The sequence below is a fragment of the Schistocerca cancellata genome, chromosome 4 (assembly GCF_023864275.1).
Source record: "Schistocerca cancellata isolate TAMUIC-IGC-003103 chromosome 4, iqSchCanc2.1, whole genome shotgun sequence".
In the NCBI taxonomy this organism is placed as follows: Eukaryota; Metazoa; Arthropoda; class Insecta; order Orthoptera; family Acrididae; genus Schistocerca; species Schistocerca cancellata.
The window spans coordinates 440,505,147-440,523,701 of NC_064629.1; the positions used below are offsets into that span (position 1 = coordinate 440,505,147).

General features: G+C 42.7%; 1 protein-coding gene across 1 annotated transcript in view; it reads right to left on the minus strand.

Annotated features, from left to right (window-relative positions):
- The window catches only part of LOC126184242 (uncharacterized MFS-type transporter C09D4.1-like), a 181,936-nt gene that overhangs the window by 106,471 nt on the left and 56,910 nt on the right, over positions 1 to 18,555 (minus strand). The window contains exon 3 of the mRNA XM_049926612.1: positions 12,978 to 13,119. Within this exon, the coding sequence (XP_049782569.1) occupies positions 12,978 to 13,119 (142 nt within the window). The remainder of the gene's footprint in view (positions 1 to 12,977; positions 13,120 to 18,555) is intronic.

Here is an 18,555-nt window from a genome sequence, read left to right on the forward strand (position 1 = left end):
AAAAGTAATAACACATAAAAATAAAATGTTTATGAACCCCAAAAAAGTCATGCCATAAGTTTAAGTAAACGAAATCAACAATACAACAAGAATCAGCTTAATTTTTCAAGGAACTCCTCGACAGAATAGAAGGAGTTACCCATGAGGAAGCTGTTCAGTTTCGATTTGAAAGCGCATGGATTACTGCTAAGATTTTTGAATTCTTGTAGTAGCTTGTTGAAAATACTTGTAGCATTAAAGATCCATAAATTTAAAAATATCGGTAAGCTTAGTTTAAGGTTATTTGTTTACTGCTCTGTAGAAAACTGGGCCAGCCACCATGAAACCCCTCTGTGCACACTATTTTTGGACATGGGATGAGTTTGTTGCTGTTCGTAAGCAGCTCGAGTTTATCGTGACTGCTGTCAAGCCGTCAAGCGACGGGAAACTGCTGCGAATGGGTATTCTGGGACGGTTACCGAGAGACATGTACCGGAATACCAGAGGCACGTCGAAAGCTATCCTTTCCTGTACAAAAGTGAAATATCTGTCACCGTCGTCCACTTGGCTATGAGAGGCGCGCGAGTCGTTGGTCTAGAAGCTCTGTACAGGATTGACGTGGACCAGGATGAAATCAAAGTACCGCACCCATCCAAGCTGTAGCAGAGTCAGTAAGACTGTTGGGCAGCCTGCTCTGTCTCATGTCAGGGGCAGGCAGGCGCATGATGTTAGGGATCTGTTAATCGTCGTCAGTTTGTACATACGGTGAATAATGGTACCCCTTAGAGACATGACAGCAAGTAACAAATCCAAGTCCTTTTTGATTCTGTAGTCCTGAACAGTGTGAAGCTCTCAATTCCTGAAAGCAAACACAAAGACCGTGTTTAACTTAGCAGTTATAGCCATTTGAGTATTGTCATGCTCTAAATCTCTGGCACAAAGTCACTTCAGTCAGATGTATTATTCTTGGTGTTATAGTTTAAGAATCAAGATATAAAATGCAAATAACCAGCTAAAATGTATTGAAATATGTTATAAAGGCCTGCCACATTTCTACTGTGACATTTTGCATTACCAGCCAGCTGAACTGTGTAAATCGTTGACGACCAATCCATCATGTATGAAATGCATCTGTAGGAGTTCATATAAAAAAAAATAACATTTATGTTCACTAACATTATGAATGTAAAATGAAAGTCTTTATTTTTGTACTATTAATGGTGATGCGATATACGTAAGTTTCCATCGACAAACAAATTAATTATGCTGGAGAAAATTAAAAAGGAACTAAGATTACAGCATACTGTCTCATCGACGTCGAAATAGTTAGCCGAAGCACAAGCTCGGTTTGGGGGGAGGTTGGGGAAGGAAATCGATAGCGTCCTTTTCAAGGGAACTTCCCAGAATTTAATAAAACCATGAAAATACATCGCAAGATGTGGATTTGAACCACCTTCTTCCTCTATGTAAGACTTACAAGTGCACTGGGGGAAACTGAGGTCAGAGGACAGCACCGAGGACCTATATAGTGCGTCTCCCTCATCATCACGATACAAATTATCAGTAATGATAGAGAAGTGCAAATGTATTAAAATAATAGGGGGCAACCTTAACGACTGATTTGGAAACTAAATACGAAATTGGAAACTTTCAAATCTGCACTTGGTATGCTTGGAGCGTCCATTTTAATTCAAGACTGTTACCTGAATAACAGCTTTTTTTTAGCACTCACTACATGCTCGGTGAACTATAGGCACAAAGGAAGTTGTTAAAAACGAACCATCCGGCGTCTTCTTACTCAGTCGACATTCGTACCACAAACAGGTTTCCACCACTTAAAATGGCCGCCTGCTTAGCTGAGTGGTAACGTGCTTCCCTCCCATGCACTGGGCCTGAGTCTTATTCCCGACCGCGTGGGAGATTTTCTCCGCTCGGGAAAAGGGAGTTGTGTTGTCCTCATCATCATCTCATCCTCATCATCGTCCGCAAGTGGCCCAATGTTCCGCCGACTGAAATAAGACTTGCTCTTGGCGGCCGACCCCTAGTGGGACACGCCGGCCACCAATGCCATACATTATTTCATTTCATTTCATTTACCACTTGCTATTCCCCGTTGTCCTCTCCATTGCTTGCTACAACCAGACAACGTATTAAAAGCAAATCGATAGCTATTGCTAGGAATGCGGATCAGCTAACACACAAATAAAGAAACCTGGTTTCAGATCGTCACGTTTATTCTGCAGCGTGCCTTGTGTATGTGTACTGGCAATAAGATTCTGTATAGACAGACATAACTTTGCCAGTCACAGCAAATAAAAAAATACTGTGAAAACTCACAATTAATAAAAAGTGCCAGGGTATTATGCTGTGGACCGGCCGCTGTGGCCGAGCGGTTCTAGGCGCTTCAGTCCGGAACCGTGCTGCTGCTACGGTCGCAGGTTCGAATCCTACCTCGGGCATGGATGTGTGTGATGTCCTTAGGTTAGTTAGGTTTAAGTAGTTGTAAGTCTAGGGGACTGATGACCTCAGATGTTAAGTCCCATAGTGCTTAGAGACATTTGAAGCATTTTTAAAGTGCTCCGTAGAGCAGAAAAAGAGGAAGACGGGCAGGCAAGCAGGAGTCCTTTAGCCTGCTTGGGTTAGACATAGCTTGGCTTGGATACGAGTAAAGCAGCTGGTCCGCTCTGTTTTTAATGTACGACAGCTTGCCTGCCTGGCTGACAGCCAACCATGTGCAGGCTAGAAGCAGAATGTGTACGCTATGGCACGGCTCCGAGCCGCATGTGCCTGTCACGAAGCGTTCCGGCACTACTAACAACCGTCCGCTCCGCTCCGGCCACCCGGCGCTCCGACTTCCGGTGCTCGCCTTCTTCGCATGACCGGCACCCGCAAAGTCGACGCCTCCGCCCACAACCTCACTGCTGGAGGGCGCCGCTTTGCCGGTAACAGCTTTCATCGTCGCCACCTCGCTCATCGCCCGAGCTCCGCTCTCGATCGGGTGGCCGGGGAGAGAACTGTGTGGCGGCCAGGCAGCTAAGGCAGCCAGTTTCCTTGAGTTGGTGACACATGCATGGAGTGACACTTGTACAGAGAGGGAATATGTTGATTTGTACGGAGCCGACACCGTAGGTAGTGGACAGGGTGATCCAGTAGTAGGATACTCCGACCTGCCCTCCGCTGCCTGCGGCGTGTTCTGGGGAAGGCCAAACCCCAATTCCTGTACTATCTTTTAAAGAACACCTAACAAAGACTGCCGAAAAATTAACGACAAGAAACAACATTATTCAAAAGCTCTGTGGTACTACCTGGGGAGCAACGGCCTCCACTCTCTGCACCTCTGCTTTAGCAGTTGTATTCTCGGCTGCCGAATACTGTGCTCCGATTTGGTTAAACAGCCCAGATGTAAAAAATGTAGATGTCCAGTTGCATAACACTCTAGGGATGATTTCTAGAGTAATTAAACCCACTCCAACGCAATGGCTCCCAATATTAAGCCACATCCCGCCGCCACACCTGCGACGTACTGACGTCCTAGTACGTGAATACAGGAACATCATGGGAAATCGAAGCCTGCCAATCCACCAAGACATTGAGGCTGCGACCACTAATAGGCTTCGATCTAGGAACCCGCCAACAAGAACAGCAAGGAACTGTGTACAAGAAGGTTTCAGTATCACAAACGCATGGTCTGAAAAATGGAACGCGTGGTAAAATCATAACATGCTTTGCATCACACAAAAGCAACCTGGTTTTGACCTACCACGCAAAACGTGGTCCACTCTAAATAGGATTACAACTCGTCATGGCAGATGTGCTTACTCCCTGTATAAATGGGGTAAAATACCATCCCCTCAGTGTGACTGCGGAGAAAGTCAGACCATTTGCCACATTGTTGAAGAGTGTTCGAGAAGAGCCTATAATGGGAGCCCCGACGACTTCCTGCTCGCAACTCCAGAGTCGATAGATTATATTAATAGACTTGATGTTTGTTTGTAATCCGTAAACTTTGTTATATTAGTAATGCTGGTTTGCAATTATTAACGTTTGTTATATTAGTGATTTGTCTGTTTGTTTCTTATGTGTCTGTATTGCCATACGATAAATAAATAAGTAATGTACAAAGTTCTCTATGCCCGCACCAGTTCGTAGTGTGCGTGGCGTTCTCCCAGAGTTCAGTACTGTAGGTGACGTCTGATTGGCGATTAGAGTTCCGTGTTTTAGTGCTGAGATAATGGAGTTCACCTAGACCACCAAAAGGAAGCCTTTACTGATTTACAACGATGGATTATACAAACAACCAAGAAGTGACTTACGGGCGCTGTGTGAACTTTGCTGGCCGAAGTGGCCGAGCGGTTCTAGGCGCTACAGTCTGGAGCCGCGCGACCGCTACGGTCGCAGGTTCGAATCCTGCCTCGGGCATGGATGTGTGTGATGTCCTTAGGTTAGTTAGGTTTCAGTAGTTCTAAGTTCTAGCGGACTGATGACCTCAGAAGTGAAGTCCCATAGTGCTCAGAGCCATTTGAACCAATTTTTGTGAACTTTTAAAACAATAAATGCAAAGGAAGATTATCCTCAAAAAATAACACAGTTTCAAGGGAAGGTAGCCATGTTTTTACTCCAGATGAAGCACAAAATAAAGTGCGAAAACATTTTGTCAGCGCAAAGAAGCGGGCGAAAGAAACAGATGCTACAGTTTCATCAGTTTACGTTGAAGAAGCAGGGCAGCTCATCGATCGAGGCTACGACTCAGTAACGTCATTACCATCACGCAGATGTGCAAAACAATTGTCAGTTCGCAGTAGGTGAAAATATATGGGAACTACACAAGATCCCATGTATTATGGAGGATTATTCTTCCAAGAAAATAATTTACTGTTAACATGATACCATGGCTAGCTGAATCAAATGCCGTTTCAGAACTACACAAATTAATCATAGAGGCATGCGGTATTCGTTTGCTCTGCTTATCACTTCCCAGGGAACAAAAATATGGCCTAGTGTGATGAAGATGTTGTGGATTCCAGCCTGCTCTATGGGTTGATCTGCGTCAAGGATAAGACTGTTACGATTTTAAAATATTCTTGTAAGAGCTTCGTACAAAACACAGATTAGGCATATGGGACGATAGTTTTTATGTCGTGAATTCTTCCTTTCTTGTGGAGTAGTATTATTATTGCTTTGTTTCATGAGGCTGTGATTGATGCATGGTCAATAGACAAAGTAAAGGTTTTTGGCAAGTGTTCGTAAGTTTCCTTACCAGCAAAGTTCATAATATCTACATACTACTCATCATAAGTAGGATCAGTGCCCTTTTTCAAGGTATAAATAGCATATTTGACTTCCGAAGGAGGTACATCCGGATCTTTGGGTGCATTGTACAGGTCAGCTAATGCTGTATTTAGCTTTAGTTTTGCGTATAGGTGGCTGTGAAAATTCCTGATGAAATTTAATATTTCCACTTAATCAGTAAGTCTACCATTGTCTCCATCTAACGTAGTAATCTGCTTCTGGCCAATCATGAGCTTTCGTTTAACTTTATTTAAGCTTGTTTTGTTCCCTAAACTAGGTATTAGAATTACCTCATTTCAGATTGAATTTTAACTTCGCTTATGAGTTTAAGTAAATTCCTAGTTTTATCACTAAAATTTTCTATGTTGATTGATAGCATTTATCTTTACTATCGGAAGTTTCCTCCATTGCATTACCTTGATTCCTGCTCCTAATAGTTGGTGGTCACACCCGCCATGATAGCCATCGGTGTTTAAGCGCTGCTTCCGGGAGGGAGTGGGGGGGGGGGGGGGGAGTGGGAGGTGCGGGTGGTGCCCCGGCCCCGGATCGAATCCGCCAGGCGAATTAACGACTGTCGTTGAATAATGAATACCGTTCTGGTGCCCAAGTTCCACCTCAGTTACATGATTTGCAAACATTTAGAAAACCTTCGTTCACTTTCACATGAATAATGCTACGTGCAGACAGTCCCAGGAGGTAAATGGGTGGCAACAACAGAAAGCGCATCCGGCTACCCTCTAAATTAACCATGCCAAATCCGTTACTAACCATGTCGACCCTACGTCGATGCTGGACAAAGACACAAGAAAAAGAAGACAAGTTGGTGGTCACTGTCAGTGTTGAATTTATTTAAAACAGAGACATTTTAACAATATTAAAAGAATTCAACAGTATAAAAACTCTCATGTGTCTAATTGAAATTGATTTTTTCTCTATGTCCACTTCCTGTTAGGATGCTTTTTGAAGACCATGTCCATTATAGGTATTTTAGTAAATTCTGCAAATTACACTACTAGGTCTCCTCTCCCATTTTTCTCCTCGTTCCCTAATTCCAAATTACTGTTTCACCCTGTTTATGTGACCCTATATTAGCGTCAAAATCATCAGTAACTAATCCAAAGTGGCAATTCCTTCCTTTTCTACAAGTTTGGATAACGCTTTCGTTGAATGAGTCATTCTTTTCGTCTGTGTGATTTGAAGTAGGAACACAGACCTGTACAATTTCAATTTTGTATCTCGACGAAATGTTTAAAGCCAATCAAACTATTCTGCTGCATGTCTCTTCTAATACCGATACCGTATCAGTGATATTTTTTTTACTAATAACCCGTCTACATTTTGTTTCCTATCGGGTTCACCGAAAAAGAAGAACGTATTTCCATATCTATGAAGGAAACAGCATTCTTGTTTGCATCGCGCAGGATACTCCAGTTCCTCCTTAATTTGTTTTAAACTGTCATTGCCCAACAGCGAACGGTGAGAATCTCTATGATCTGGGTTTTGTTATTCAAACACCTTTCCTTTGTTGATGCAGACATCAAAGTAGTTCCCCCCAGGAGATACGATTGTGGGGCTATTTTGGAATAAAGCTTATCCACCACTCCGGCTTCTTTTACAAATTGACGATAAATAGTTTTAAAAATAAAGACACCCTTAGGCTTCTAAAATTAATGCCCGTGTGATCGAAAAAGCAAGAGTTGGCCAAGGGAGGCCGATAGGAAAGCGCATAGAAGGAGATCAGCAGAAGTAAGTGGAAGCACTGCCAGCATCAGCTTGGGGCCTCGCAGTTCCCTTCCGCACACTCCCAAGATGTGTCTCTAGGACCTCTCAAATCAATTAATAATCAATCAATGTGCCTCTGATTAAGATGCAAGGAAGTCTCAGTTAAAGACCATTAGATGTAAAGAGCAAGGCCAAGTCCAAAAGTCAGGATCAAATCCCAAAGCTCAAGTTCAGGAACGGTTGAGTTTAGATTTGATCCAGAAACACCATTGCTCTCCTACATATGTTGTATAGCGTTGCTACTCGCCCTCTTTTCCGTAATCAACACAAAAGTCTTGGATAAGTGGTGTTATTCGTGTTTTCCTCTTGGGTATTTATCCCAATATAAGCCGTCAGCTTTCATAGAGATTCCATTTGCTTGTCTCTGCTCGTCTCCACACGAAAATCAGATCTACTAACTATATATTAGGTACATTGTCATTTCATTGGCTCTGCTTGACAGTATACTTCAACTTGTGGGCATATATTTCAGCCCTACAGACTCTACATCAGGACTGGTCCCACCGCTCTTGATATGCATTTGCCATTCTTTATTATCCCTTATCATTTGCATCATCATCACTTGGTTTGCACCTGAGGATACAGGACGGGTTCCACAACGATTTTATAGTGCGTTAAAAGGGCAAAAACAGTGACTGGTTACAGTATTTTCGTCTCCTTCATTATGAGTTAAAGTCAACAGTCGTGCATACGATCTACATACATGAACTGGGTACCTGTAAGGGAATGACGCAGTTTATGAGCAGAAGGTATCCTTGCAGAATCTTCGCGACATTACCCAAGTAGAGAGATAGGTTTGCAATGTATTAGCCTCTGTACGACTGACTTATTAGATAATGGTATACGGCTAAAGAATCGTCGTAACGTACTCTGTTGTTCTTGATAAGTGAAATTTTCTCGAAGCAAGAAAAGTATTATTGGCTCTGGCTATTATATTATACTGCACAAGTGCTGTTGAGGGTTCAGACTCCTGCACGAGTTCCCAACACGTGCACAGAATTCCTTCCTACGTGTACAGGGACGGCACGCAATGCTTTAAGCCAGAACCAACAAATCCATGAAACTTCGAAGTCTCTACAAAATTATGTCTCTGACATTTTTGGCAATTGGTCTAACAATACTTCGCAAGCTTTTTTTAACCACTCAGGGGCTGCGTATAATAGTGTTACTTATTGCTGTGTTTTGTAAGAAAATTCATACTTCTGAGAAATTACCTGGCGAAAGGGACCGAAAGTCACATGAAGCCCTAAGGAAGGAAGGGTTGCTAAAGTTTCCTCTGCCAACGTGGAGGCCCTTAGAGATGAGCAGGGAATAGGAAAGGAACTCGGGTCTTGTTAAACAAACCATCACAGCTATCGCTTGAGAATATGATGGCCAACCAGAGATTTGAACACTACTGCCAAGCACGGGACCAGTAACTTAATAAGCGTGCCACGCAGCTCAGTCAACACGATCTGTCGAATATTTTATGGCTACGTAATTATTGAGAGCGTTTCGTAACATTTTAATACTATCCATTTTTAGAATGTGTTGTAGCGGTTGTTACACTTTATAAGTAAAACTGATAGCACTGAACCACGTTAATTGCAATTCACATAATTAAACAAAGTGTTTCGAGAGAGATTGCTGTCATCTTCAGGTTGCCAACACTCAGCTCATATGGTTAAAACACTAAAATCTCAAACAACGCACCGGCGGTGTTCATTAAAACAAAATAAAAACCCATTGGACCATTTCATAACATCCTGACGTGAAAACACTGTTGTTTCTGTCACATGAGAAGAAAGTGAACGTAACGGAAAAATACCAAGATTTTGCATATAACGTCAAGAAAAGCTAACATGTTTAAGCATAATTAAAGTACAAAGAAATTGTAAACGAGAAGCATAAAATCAGTGCACACAAATTGAACTTGATTACTGCTCTCAAGTGAAATACGTTTTCCAGGATTCGAAACCTGATACTTCTCACGTAAGTATAGAAAAGCAAATAGCCCACTGGCTCCTTGCAAACTACACAGGTGCTGGATGATGCTTGTTTGGGTACCTTAGTTTATACCGACATGACCTCAGATTTAAATTGTCGCAAATTGTCTGAACAAATTATACTCGATCAAGAGTAAAGAAATTCCAAATTAGTATTTCGAAACTACAAAGTAATGTCGTCGAATTAGTGTCGCCAATACATAATACAGTATAGGCAGTTAAAATCACAACACCATGCAGGCGGCATCTTTCAAACGTCAAATTGATGTGAACTGTTCTACATGATTATATACGCAAATGGTTAGCGTTTCAGTGCAACTTTACATAGTAGGTAAGAGTAATGTCATCTGTATTCAGTATACATTGACGGTAAAAAATCACAACAGCAAAAAATAATTAACATAGAGTAATGTAATTTCGGGAATACATTTTTCTAGGTAACATATTTGAGTGATTAACATTGCAACATCAAAGGTTAATGTAAGTGCGAGATAAGCCATTGAAAATGAGAAATGCTTATAGATTAATAACCGCTGTAGCCGCCAGAATGTTGAATGCAAGCATGCAAACGTGCATGTATTGTTTTGTACAGGTACAGGGTGTCAGGTTTTGGGATGGAGTTCGATGCCAGTTGCACTTGGTCGGTCGATATAGGAACGGTCAACTCTGTAGATGACGCTGGAGTCGCCGTCCGATGATGTCCCATATGTGCTCGATTGGAGACAGATCTGGTGATCGAGAAGGCCAAGACAACATGTCGATATTCTGTAGAGCATCTTGGGATACAATAGTGTGGTATGTGGGCTAGCGTTATCCTGTTGGAAAGCACCCGCCCCCCCTCCCCCGGAATGTTGTTCATGAATAACAGCACAACAGGTGGAATCACCAGATTGACGGACAAATTTGAAGGTCAGGGTGAGTGAGATAACCACGAGAGTGGTCCTGCTGTCATATGAAATCGCACCACAGAGCGTAACCCCAATTATACGTCCAGTGTGTCTAGCACGCAGAAAAGTTGTTTGCAGGCACCCAAATAGCCTCCTCCTCGTTAACACATAGCCATCACTGGCACCGAGGTATAGCCAGCTTTTATCAGAAAACACAAGAGACCTCTACCCAGACCTCGAATGAGTTCCCGCTTGCCGGCCGGAGTGGCCGTGCGGTTCTAGGCGCTACAGTCTGGAGCCGAGCGATCGCTACGGTCGCAGGTTCGAATCCTGCCTCGAGCATGGATGTGTGTGATGTCCTTTGGTTAGTTAGGTTTAATTAGTTCTAAGTTCTAGGCGACTGATGACCTCAGAAGTTAAGTCGCATAGTGCTCAGAGCCATTTGAACCATTTTAGTTCCCGCTTGACACCACTTAAGACGCAAATGGTGGTGTCAAGCGGGAACTAAAATGGTTCAAATGGCTCTGAGCACTATGCGACTTAACTTCTGAGGTCATCAGTCGCCTAGAACTTAGAACTAATTAAACCTAACTAACCAAAGGACATCACACACATCCATGCCCGAGGCAGGATTCGAACCTGCGACCGTAGCGATCGCTCGGCTCCAGACTGTAGCGCCTAGAACCGCACGGCCACTCCGGCCGGCAAGCGGGAACTCATTCGAGGTCTGGGTAGAGGTCTCTTGTGTTTTCTGATAAAAGCTGGCTATACCTCGGTGCCAGTGATGGCTATGTGTTAACGAGGAGGAGGCTATTTGGGTGCCTGCAAACAACTTTTCTGCGTGCTAGACACACTGGACGTATAATTGGGGTTACGCTCTGTGGTGCGATTTCATATGACAGCAGGACCACTCTCGTGGTTATCTCACTCACCCTGGCCTTCAAATTTGTCCGTCAATCTGGTGATTCCACCTGTTGTGCTGTTATTCATGAACAACATTCCGGGGGAGGGGGGGCGGGTGCTTTCCAACAGGATAACGCTAGCCCACATACCACACTATTGTAGCCCAAGATGCTCTACAGAATATCGACATGTTGTCTTGGCCTTCTCGATCACCAGATCTGTCTCCAATCGAGCACATATGGGACATCATCGGACGGCGACTCCAGCGTCATCTACAGAGTTGACCGTTCCTATATCGACCGACCAAGTGCAACTGGCATCGAACTCCATCCGCCATGAAGCAGAATGGGATAATGTACCCACATTTGTCATTCAAGCTCAGTTCGACGGCTTGCCTCACCAAGTTAGAGCTATTGTTGCTGGAAAAGGTAACAGCTCTGTATAGTAAACTTCACAATCAGTACATCCCGAAATCATCTAAAAATTTTATCGTGTATTCTTTCGGTAGTGCTATGTATGCGGCATAAGTAAATTTAGTAATTTTTTACCTTTCTGGTACCACAGTTTTAATATACAGTAGTGTAGAACAAATCGAAAATAGCGGAGTTTTTGTGCCTCTGGCCAAAAAAGGATTTATTGCACTCTGTTCTCAAAACATTCCAGTAATAAGTACATAAAGTGCCAGAGGAAGTGTAACCGAGCTGAAATCAAAGTGCAGGGCTTGGAAGAATGTTTTCCGAATAAGTAAATTTTCACACTGTGGAAGAGCAAAGCAAGATTTGTACTGGAGTGCTTGTCTGTGTAGGAACATTCGTGCTGGAGTAACATGGCGTCTGGTAGCAAAAGCTATACAAGTGTAACTGCTGACTGCCATTTGCAGACTTTTTTGCCCAGCTTTTCTGATACACCATTGGGTAGAGAATTACTTAAGGAAGTAATGAAGCCAAAGCAAAAATAGCATTCAATGAGAAAACCAAGGTATGCGCTCATCAGTCGGTGGAAATAAATTGCAATAATTCTTGTAATAGGTCTGGGGGTCTGGGGAAGGATTCTGCAGGTGCCAGACGTGCAGCAGAGCAAAATATCTTACGCCTCTACTCCACGAACTAAACTCAGTCATGGAAGAAATATATTCGGAACTGTGATTACGATTAGACTTATGCTGCATAATTTGTTAGTAACAAGTGAAAATCTATGCCGGACCAGGACTCAAACTCGAATTTCCTACTTTACGAGAGCGGTCACCTTAACTACTTCGGCCATCCGACCACGCTTCCAGGACCGACCCAAATCTTCATATGTCACCGGATGTTTACGTATCGCACTCGCACAGTTCCTGTGATTCCCGCACAGGGAGAGACTTCATTGTTATTGTTGCAGCCCGTCTAGCCAGTAATACTACACGGACAGAAAAAATTGCAACACCAAAAAACATTTAATGTAGATCAATGAAATTTCGGGAATACATTTGTCTAGGAAACATATTTAAGTGATGCCATTTGTTTTGTTATTCATATAATTTTCCTTACAGAATAATTTTCCCATTCTTTTTGGATATTACCGTCCTCTGCTTGATCTCTTTTGAAGCAACCTTCAGCTTCACGTAGGGAAGGCATCGATTTGCAAAATTTAAGTTAAGGTTCCTTTCTACAATGTCTTCAAAGTGTCATACGTTTTGCACTATACATTACAGGAACTCGTCATCTTGGTTTTCAATGTCCTAGTCGTAGTTGTACGTGATGTATGGTATTTAATTTCTATAATTGATTCTACTAACACTGTCTACACATATGTTTGAAAAGAGACTCATGTTTTGCTGTTAAAATTTTGCAGTGTTTTCGCTGTCGCTTGATAACAGCGAATTTCGTTTGGTGACCTAGTGTATTCTTACAGGTGCTGCTGGTTTTTGCGGCTGGGTCATACCATCACTGTATAAACTGAACAACACTGATGACAGGCTCTTCCTCTGTCAAAACACAAAATACCGTAGATAACATAGCTAGTTCTAGAGTCCAGTGTGTTAATACTGAGCCAGCTTCTTTGATTGCTAGTACAACTGTCAACACGGCCTCTCTGTCCTGACCCTCTTAGTGCCTAACAATATTCTTGGCAGAGTTGTTCATGTAAAAATTCATGTATTTTAATTACTCACATGCGATGACCAGTAACAAGACGAGCGTGGATCCTCCAGCGAGGGAGTAAGAGTAGACTTTCATGTCCCAACCGATGTCTTCTACATTCTCGTGGTCCGTTATTAAGAGTGGTGTTAGGAAGAAGCTCAGAGATACCCCCAGCTGAAACAAAAGTAATTTTCTTTTAGAAAAGAGAATCTTGATTAATCTCAGATCGCAGTCGGAAATATGCAGAGTAAAAATCTTATGTTTTGAAACTAGATACAGTTTTTTCGGTTCTCAGCTGTCCACAGAGTATTTTAATTTAAATAAATTAACATTCAAAGCAATTTTCAGGGAATATTTCTGATTTTCAACAGTATGGTAAACAGTACAACACGGGACAACTGTATGCATTGCTTTCACGACTACATTCTTTGGCAAAACGTCTTCTGTTTTTAAGATATTTTCTGGATTGTACTAGTATAAGACATGACGATTACTGCATTAAGTAAACCTTACAGTACACCCTTGGCAAAGTTTCGATTTTGGTATCCGTCGAACAATGGTATCAGTAATTTCATTCGGTGTCACTGTGTTTCAGAATAAAGGTATTCGAGAACTGACACGAGCCATTATCAATTAGCCAGGTTAATGCAATACTTCAAGAAGAATATAATAATTCCAATCCCAAAGAAAGCAGGTGTTGACAGATGTGAAAATTACCGAACTATCAGTTTAATAAGTCACGGCTGCAAAATACTAACGCGAATTCTTTACAGACGAATGGAAAAACTAGTAGAAACCAACCTCGGGGAAGATCAGTTTGGATTCCGTAGAAATATTGGAACACGTGAGGCAATACTGACCTTACAACTTATCTTAGAAGCTAGATTAAGGAAACGCAAACCTACGTTTCTAGCATTTGTAGACTTAGAGAAAGCTTTTGACAATGTTGACTGGGATACTCTCTTTCAAATTCTGGAGGTGGCAGGGGTAAAAAATACAGGGAGCGAAAGACTATTTACTATTTGTACAGAAACCAGATGGCAGTTATAAGAGTCGAGGGCCACGAAAGGGAAGCAGTGATTGGGAAGGAAGTGAGACAGGGTTGTAGCCTCTCCCCAATGTTATTCAATCTGTATATTGAGTAAGCAGTGAAGGAAACAAAAGAAAAATTTGTAATAGGTATTAAAATCCATGGAGAAGAAATAAAAAGTTTGAGGTTTGCCGATGACATTGTAATTCTGTCAGAGACAGCAAAGGACTTGGAAGAGCAGTTGAACGGAATGGATAGTATCTTGAAAGGAGAATATGAGATGAACGTCAACAAAACCAAAACGAGGATAATGGAATGTAGTCGAATTAAATCGGGTGATGCTGAGGGAATTAGATTAGGAAATGAGACACTTCTACATCTACATCTACATCCATACTCCGCAAGCCATCTGACGGTGTGTGGCGGAGGGTACCTTGAGTACCTCTATCGGTTCTCCCTTCTATTCCAGTCTCGTATTGTTCGTGGAAAGAAGGATTGTCGGTATGCCTCTGTGTGGGCTCTAATCTCTATGATTTTATCCTCATGGTCTCTTCGCGAGATATACGTAGGAGGGAGCAATATACTGCTTGACTTTTCGGTGAAAGTATGTTCTCGAAACTTTGACAAAAGCCCGTACCGAGCTACTGAGCGTCTCTCCTGCAGAGTCTTCCACTGGAGTTTATCTATCATCTCCGTAACGCTTTCGCGATTACTAAATGATCCTGTAACGAAGCGCGCTGCTCTCCGTTGGATCTTCTCTATATCTTCTATCAACCCTATCTGGTACGGATCCCACACTGCTGAGCAGTATTCAAGCAGTAGGTGAACAAGCGTACTGTAACCTACTTCCTTTGTTTTCGGATTGCATTTCCTTAGGATTCTTCCAATGAATCTCAGTCTGGCATCTGCTTTACCGACGATCAACATTATATGATCATTCCATTTTAAATCACTCCTAATGCGTACTCCCAGATAATTTATGGTATTAACTGCTTCCAGTTGCTGACCTGCTATTTTATAGCTAAATGATAAAGGATCTATCTTTCTGTGTATTTGCAGCACATTACACTTGTCTACATTGAGATTCAATTGCCATTCCCTGCACCATGCGTCAATTCGCTGCACATCCTCCTGCATTTCAGTACAATTTTCCATTGTTACAACCTCTCGATACACCACAGCATCATCTGCAAAAAGCCTCAGTGAACTTCCGATGTCATCCACCAGGTCATTTATGTATATTGTGAATAGCAACGGTCCTATGACACTCCCCTGCGGCACACCTGAAATCACTCTTACTTCGGAAGACTTCTCTCCATTGAGAATGACATACTGCGTCCTGTTATCTAGGAACTCCTCAATCCAATCACACAATTGGTCTGATAGCCCATATGCTCTTACTTTGTTTATTAAACGACTGTGGGGAACTGTATCGAACGCCTTGCGGAAGTCAAGAAACACGGCATCTACCAGTGAACCAGTGTCTATGGCCCTCTGAGTCTCGTGGACGAATAGCGCGAGCTGGGTTTCACATGACCGTCTTTTTCGAAACCCATGCTGATTCCTACAGAGTAGATTTCTAGTCTCCAGAAAAGTCATTATACTCGAACACAATACGTGTTCCAAAATTCTACAACTGATCGACGTTAGAGATATAGGTCTGTAGTTCTGCACATCTGTTCGACGTCCCTTCTTGAAAACGGGGATGACCTGTGCCCTTTTCCAATCCTTTGGAACACTACGCTCTTCTAGAGACCTACGGTACACCGCTGCAAGAAGGGGGGCAAGTTCCTTCGCGTACTCTGTGTAAAATTGAACTGGTATCCCATCAGGTCCAGAGGCCTTTCCTCTTTTGAGCGATTTTAAAGTAGTAAAGGAGTTTTGCTCTTTGGGAAGCAAAATAACTGATGATGGTCGAGGTAGAGAGGATATAAAATGTAGACTGGCAATGGCAAGGAAAGTGTTTCTGAAGAAGAGAAATTTGTTAACATCGAGTATAGATTTAAGTGTCAGGAAGTCGTTTTTGAAAGTATTTGTATGGAGTGTAGCCATGTATGGAAGTGAAACATGGACGATAAATAGTTTGGACAAGAAGAGAATAGAAGCTTTTGAAATTTGGTGCTACAGAAGAATGCTGAAGATTACATGGGAAGATCACATAACTAATGAGCAGTCATTGAATAGGATTGGGGAGAAGAGAAGTTTGTGGCACAACTTGACTAGAAGAGGGGATCGGTTGATAGGACATGATCTGAAGCATCAAGGGATCACCAATTTAGTATTGGAGGGCAGCGTGGAGGGTAAAAATCGTAGAGGGAGACCAAGAGATGAATACACTAAGCAGATTCAGAAGGATGTAGGTTGCAGTAGTTACTGGGAGATGAAGAAGCTTGCACAGGATAGAGCAGTATGCAGAGCTGAATCAAACCAGTCTCAGGACTGAAGACCACAACAACAATGCAATACTTGTTTTTATTCCGTTAACCTATTCGTCTTTCCTAGCTGTTCCATCCTAATTATGGAGTCCTGAAATCCAGAATCTCAGTATTTTCTTATATGTGCTCTTTTAGGAGGGGGAGGGGGGAGTTGGAACAGAAAGTTCTTTATCACGAAACTGAGAACCAGACTTATGAATTAAATGCCATCACTTCTGCAGTGTCTCATCAACCGAAAGTTGTCTCTGGGCCAGTGGAGGGTATAAGATGGAGTGCGGGCCCATGCAATCTCCCTCTTGTTTTCTTTTCTTCTACTTGCATTGCTCTCTGTAAGTACTTATTACACTGACTGATAATTTTGTATTCAGAACTGCTTGGACTCCGCTTAGAATTCGAAATTCGTCATTATACATACTATTTGCTATAAACTAGACTTACTTCTGCTTTTCGACAGTGTTCTTACAGCAACTTACGGATGTGTGTGTGTGTGCGCGCGCGCGCGCGCGCGCGCGCGTGTGTGTGTGTGTGTGTGTGTGTGTGTGTGTGTGTGTGTTTTACTGAGATAACATGTCTGTTTTGTGTACAAGCCCTTTAGATTGTCCTGTGTGGTATTCTTGTTGATTAAATAGTCCGTCTATGATATATGTATTCTTGTTGCGTGCAGTTTCTGTATGGGGGCGATCAAAAAGTTTCAGTTCTAAGGCCGTACAGTCCAGAATAGGTACGCCAATCAGGCAGAATCGCCGTCAGCACTGAAGCAATCATCCCACCGATGCATCAAGTTATAGATAGCCGTTTGCTAAAACATCATGTCTTGCTGTGGGAAGAAGTTCGTAACTGCCTGCTTGCTGCACATCCTCGTCCGACAGTACACGTCCACCCTTCAGGGACTGATGTAAGGGGCCGAAGACGTGATAATCGCGAGGGGAGAGATCAGGGTGCCAGGGCGGGTGTTCAAGTGTCTCCCACTCCAGGTGGCGTATATGCGATATGGGGACGTGCATTATCATGAAGCAACAGCACCCCTTGACGCACCATTCCACAATAGTGGTTTTCGACAGACATGCTGCCCCATACACATTCTTCATTTTCCGATAGATATCTAACAGTATTTATTCTTCGGCAGCCAAGAAAAGAATAAAAGCACGTTGGTCTTGTTGTTTGGACGCAACTGGTAATAACGTCGCCCCAGTGCATTCACATTTCTGCATTTGCTGCACGCACTTCGGAATAGAGAGCCACACCGTTCTAAGACGAAACGTTCACAATAGTAGCAATGGAGGTGAACAGGAACGTCACCTAAAGTTGTTTGTAGAATCATCAAAAACCAGTTTAGGTTTGGAGATATTGTCGAGAGCTGTGGTGCATGCACTGTGGCGCAATGGTTATCGCTGAGGGATGGCATGCTGCGGGTCACCACTTAACACCCGACCACCAGTAATAATTTGTTATTTAATATTTATTGTTTCTTGAAGGTTCTTGAAATTTTTTATGTTCATAATGTCTGTATATTCTGGTATATTCAATGTCTGTATAAATACCATTACTCTGTAATATTCGATGATTGTATAAATAGCTGCAGTCTCTATCCAGGGGATCAGTTCCGTTCTGGCTGTAGGTTGATGTTCGTAATAAACGTACTTTTGATGTTAAGTGTTGTGCTTCATTGACGACTCTGCTTTCTGGCTTAGACTAGGGTGTTTACAATAGACATTGTTTCGTGGAGGCGCGGGTACTTCGAAACATCTACATCTCACTGCTCCAATTATGGAGCGTAAAAGCCGTCGCCTATTCGGACAGGAACCTAAATACAAGCAGTACATCGTTCCCAAGGTCCGAATATTCAGGAAACCAACGGATCCCAAGCCACACACACACACACACACAATATGTCAGCTGCACATCGGAAATTCTTCAGTACTCGAGAGATACTGGTCAGAACCTGACAAATGGCTGAAACAATTCGACCGAGCTGCCCAATACAACAGGTGGAATGACATGATGTGTTTGGAAGAAACGTACTTTCACTTGGATGGAGCAGCCCAGCAGTGGTTCGAGGACAAAGAGGAGACGATCAATAGCTGGGATAAATTCCGAACTGAAGAAAACACGTGGCGACTACCAACATCAGATCCACTTAGCAGA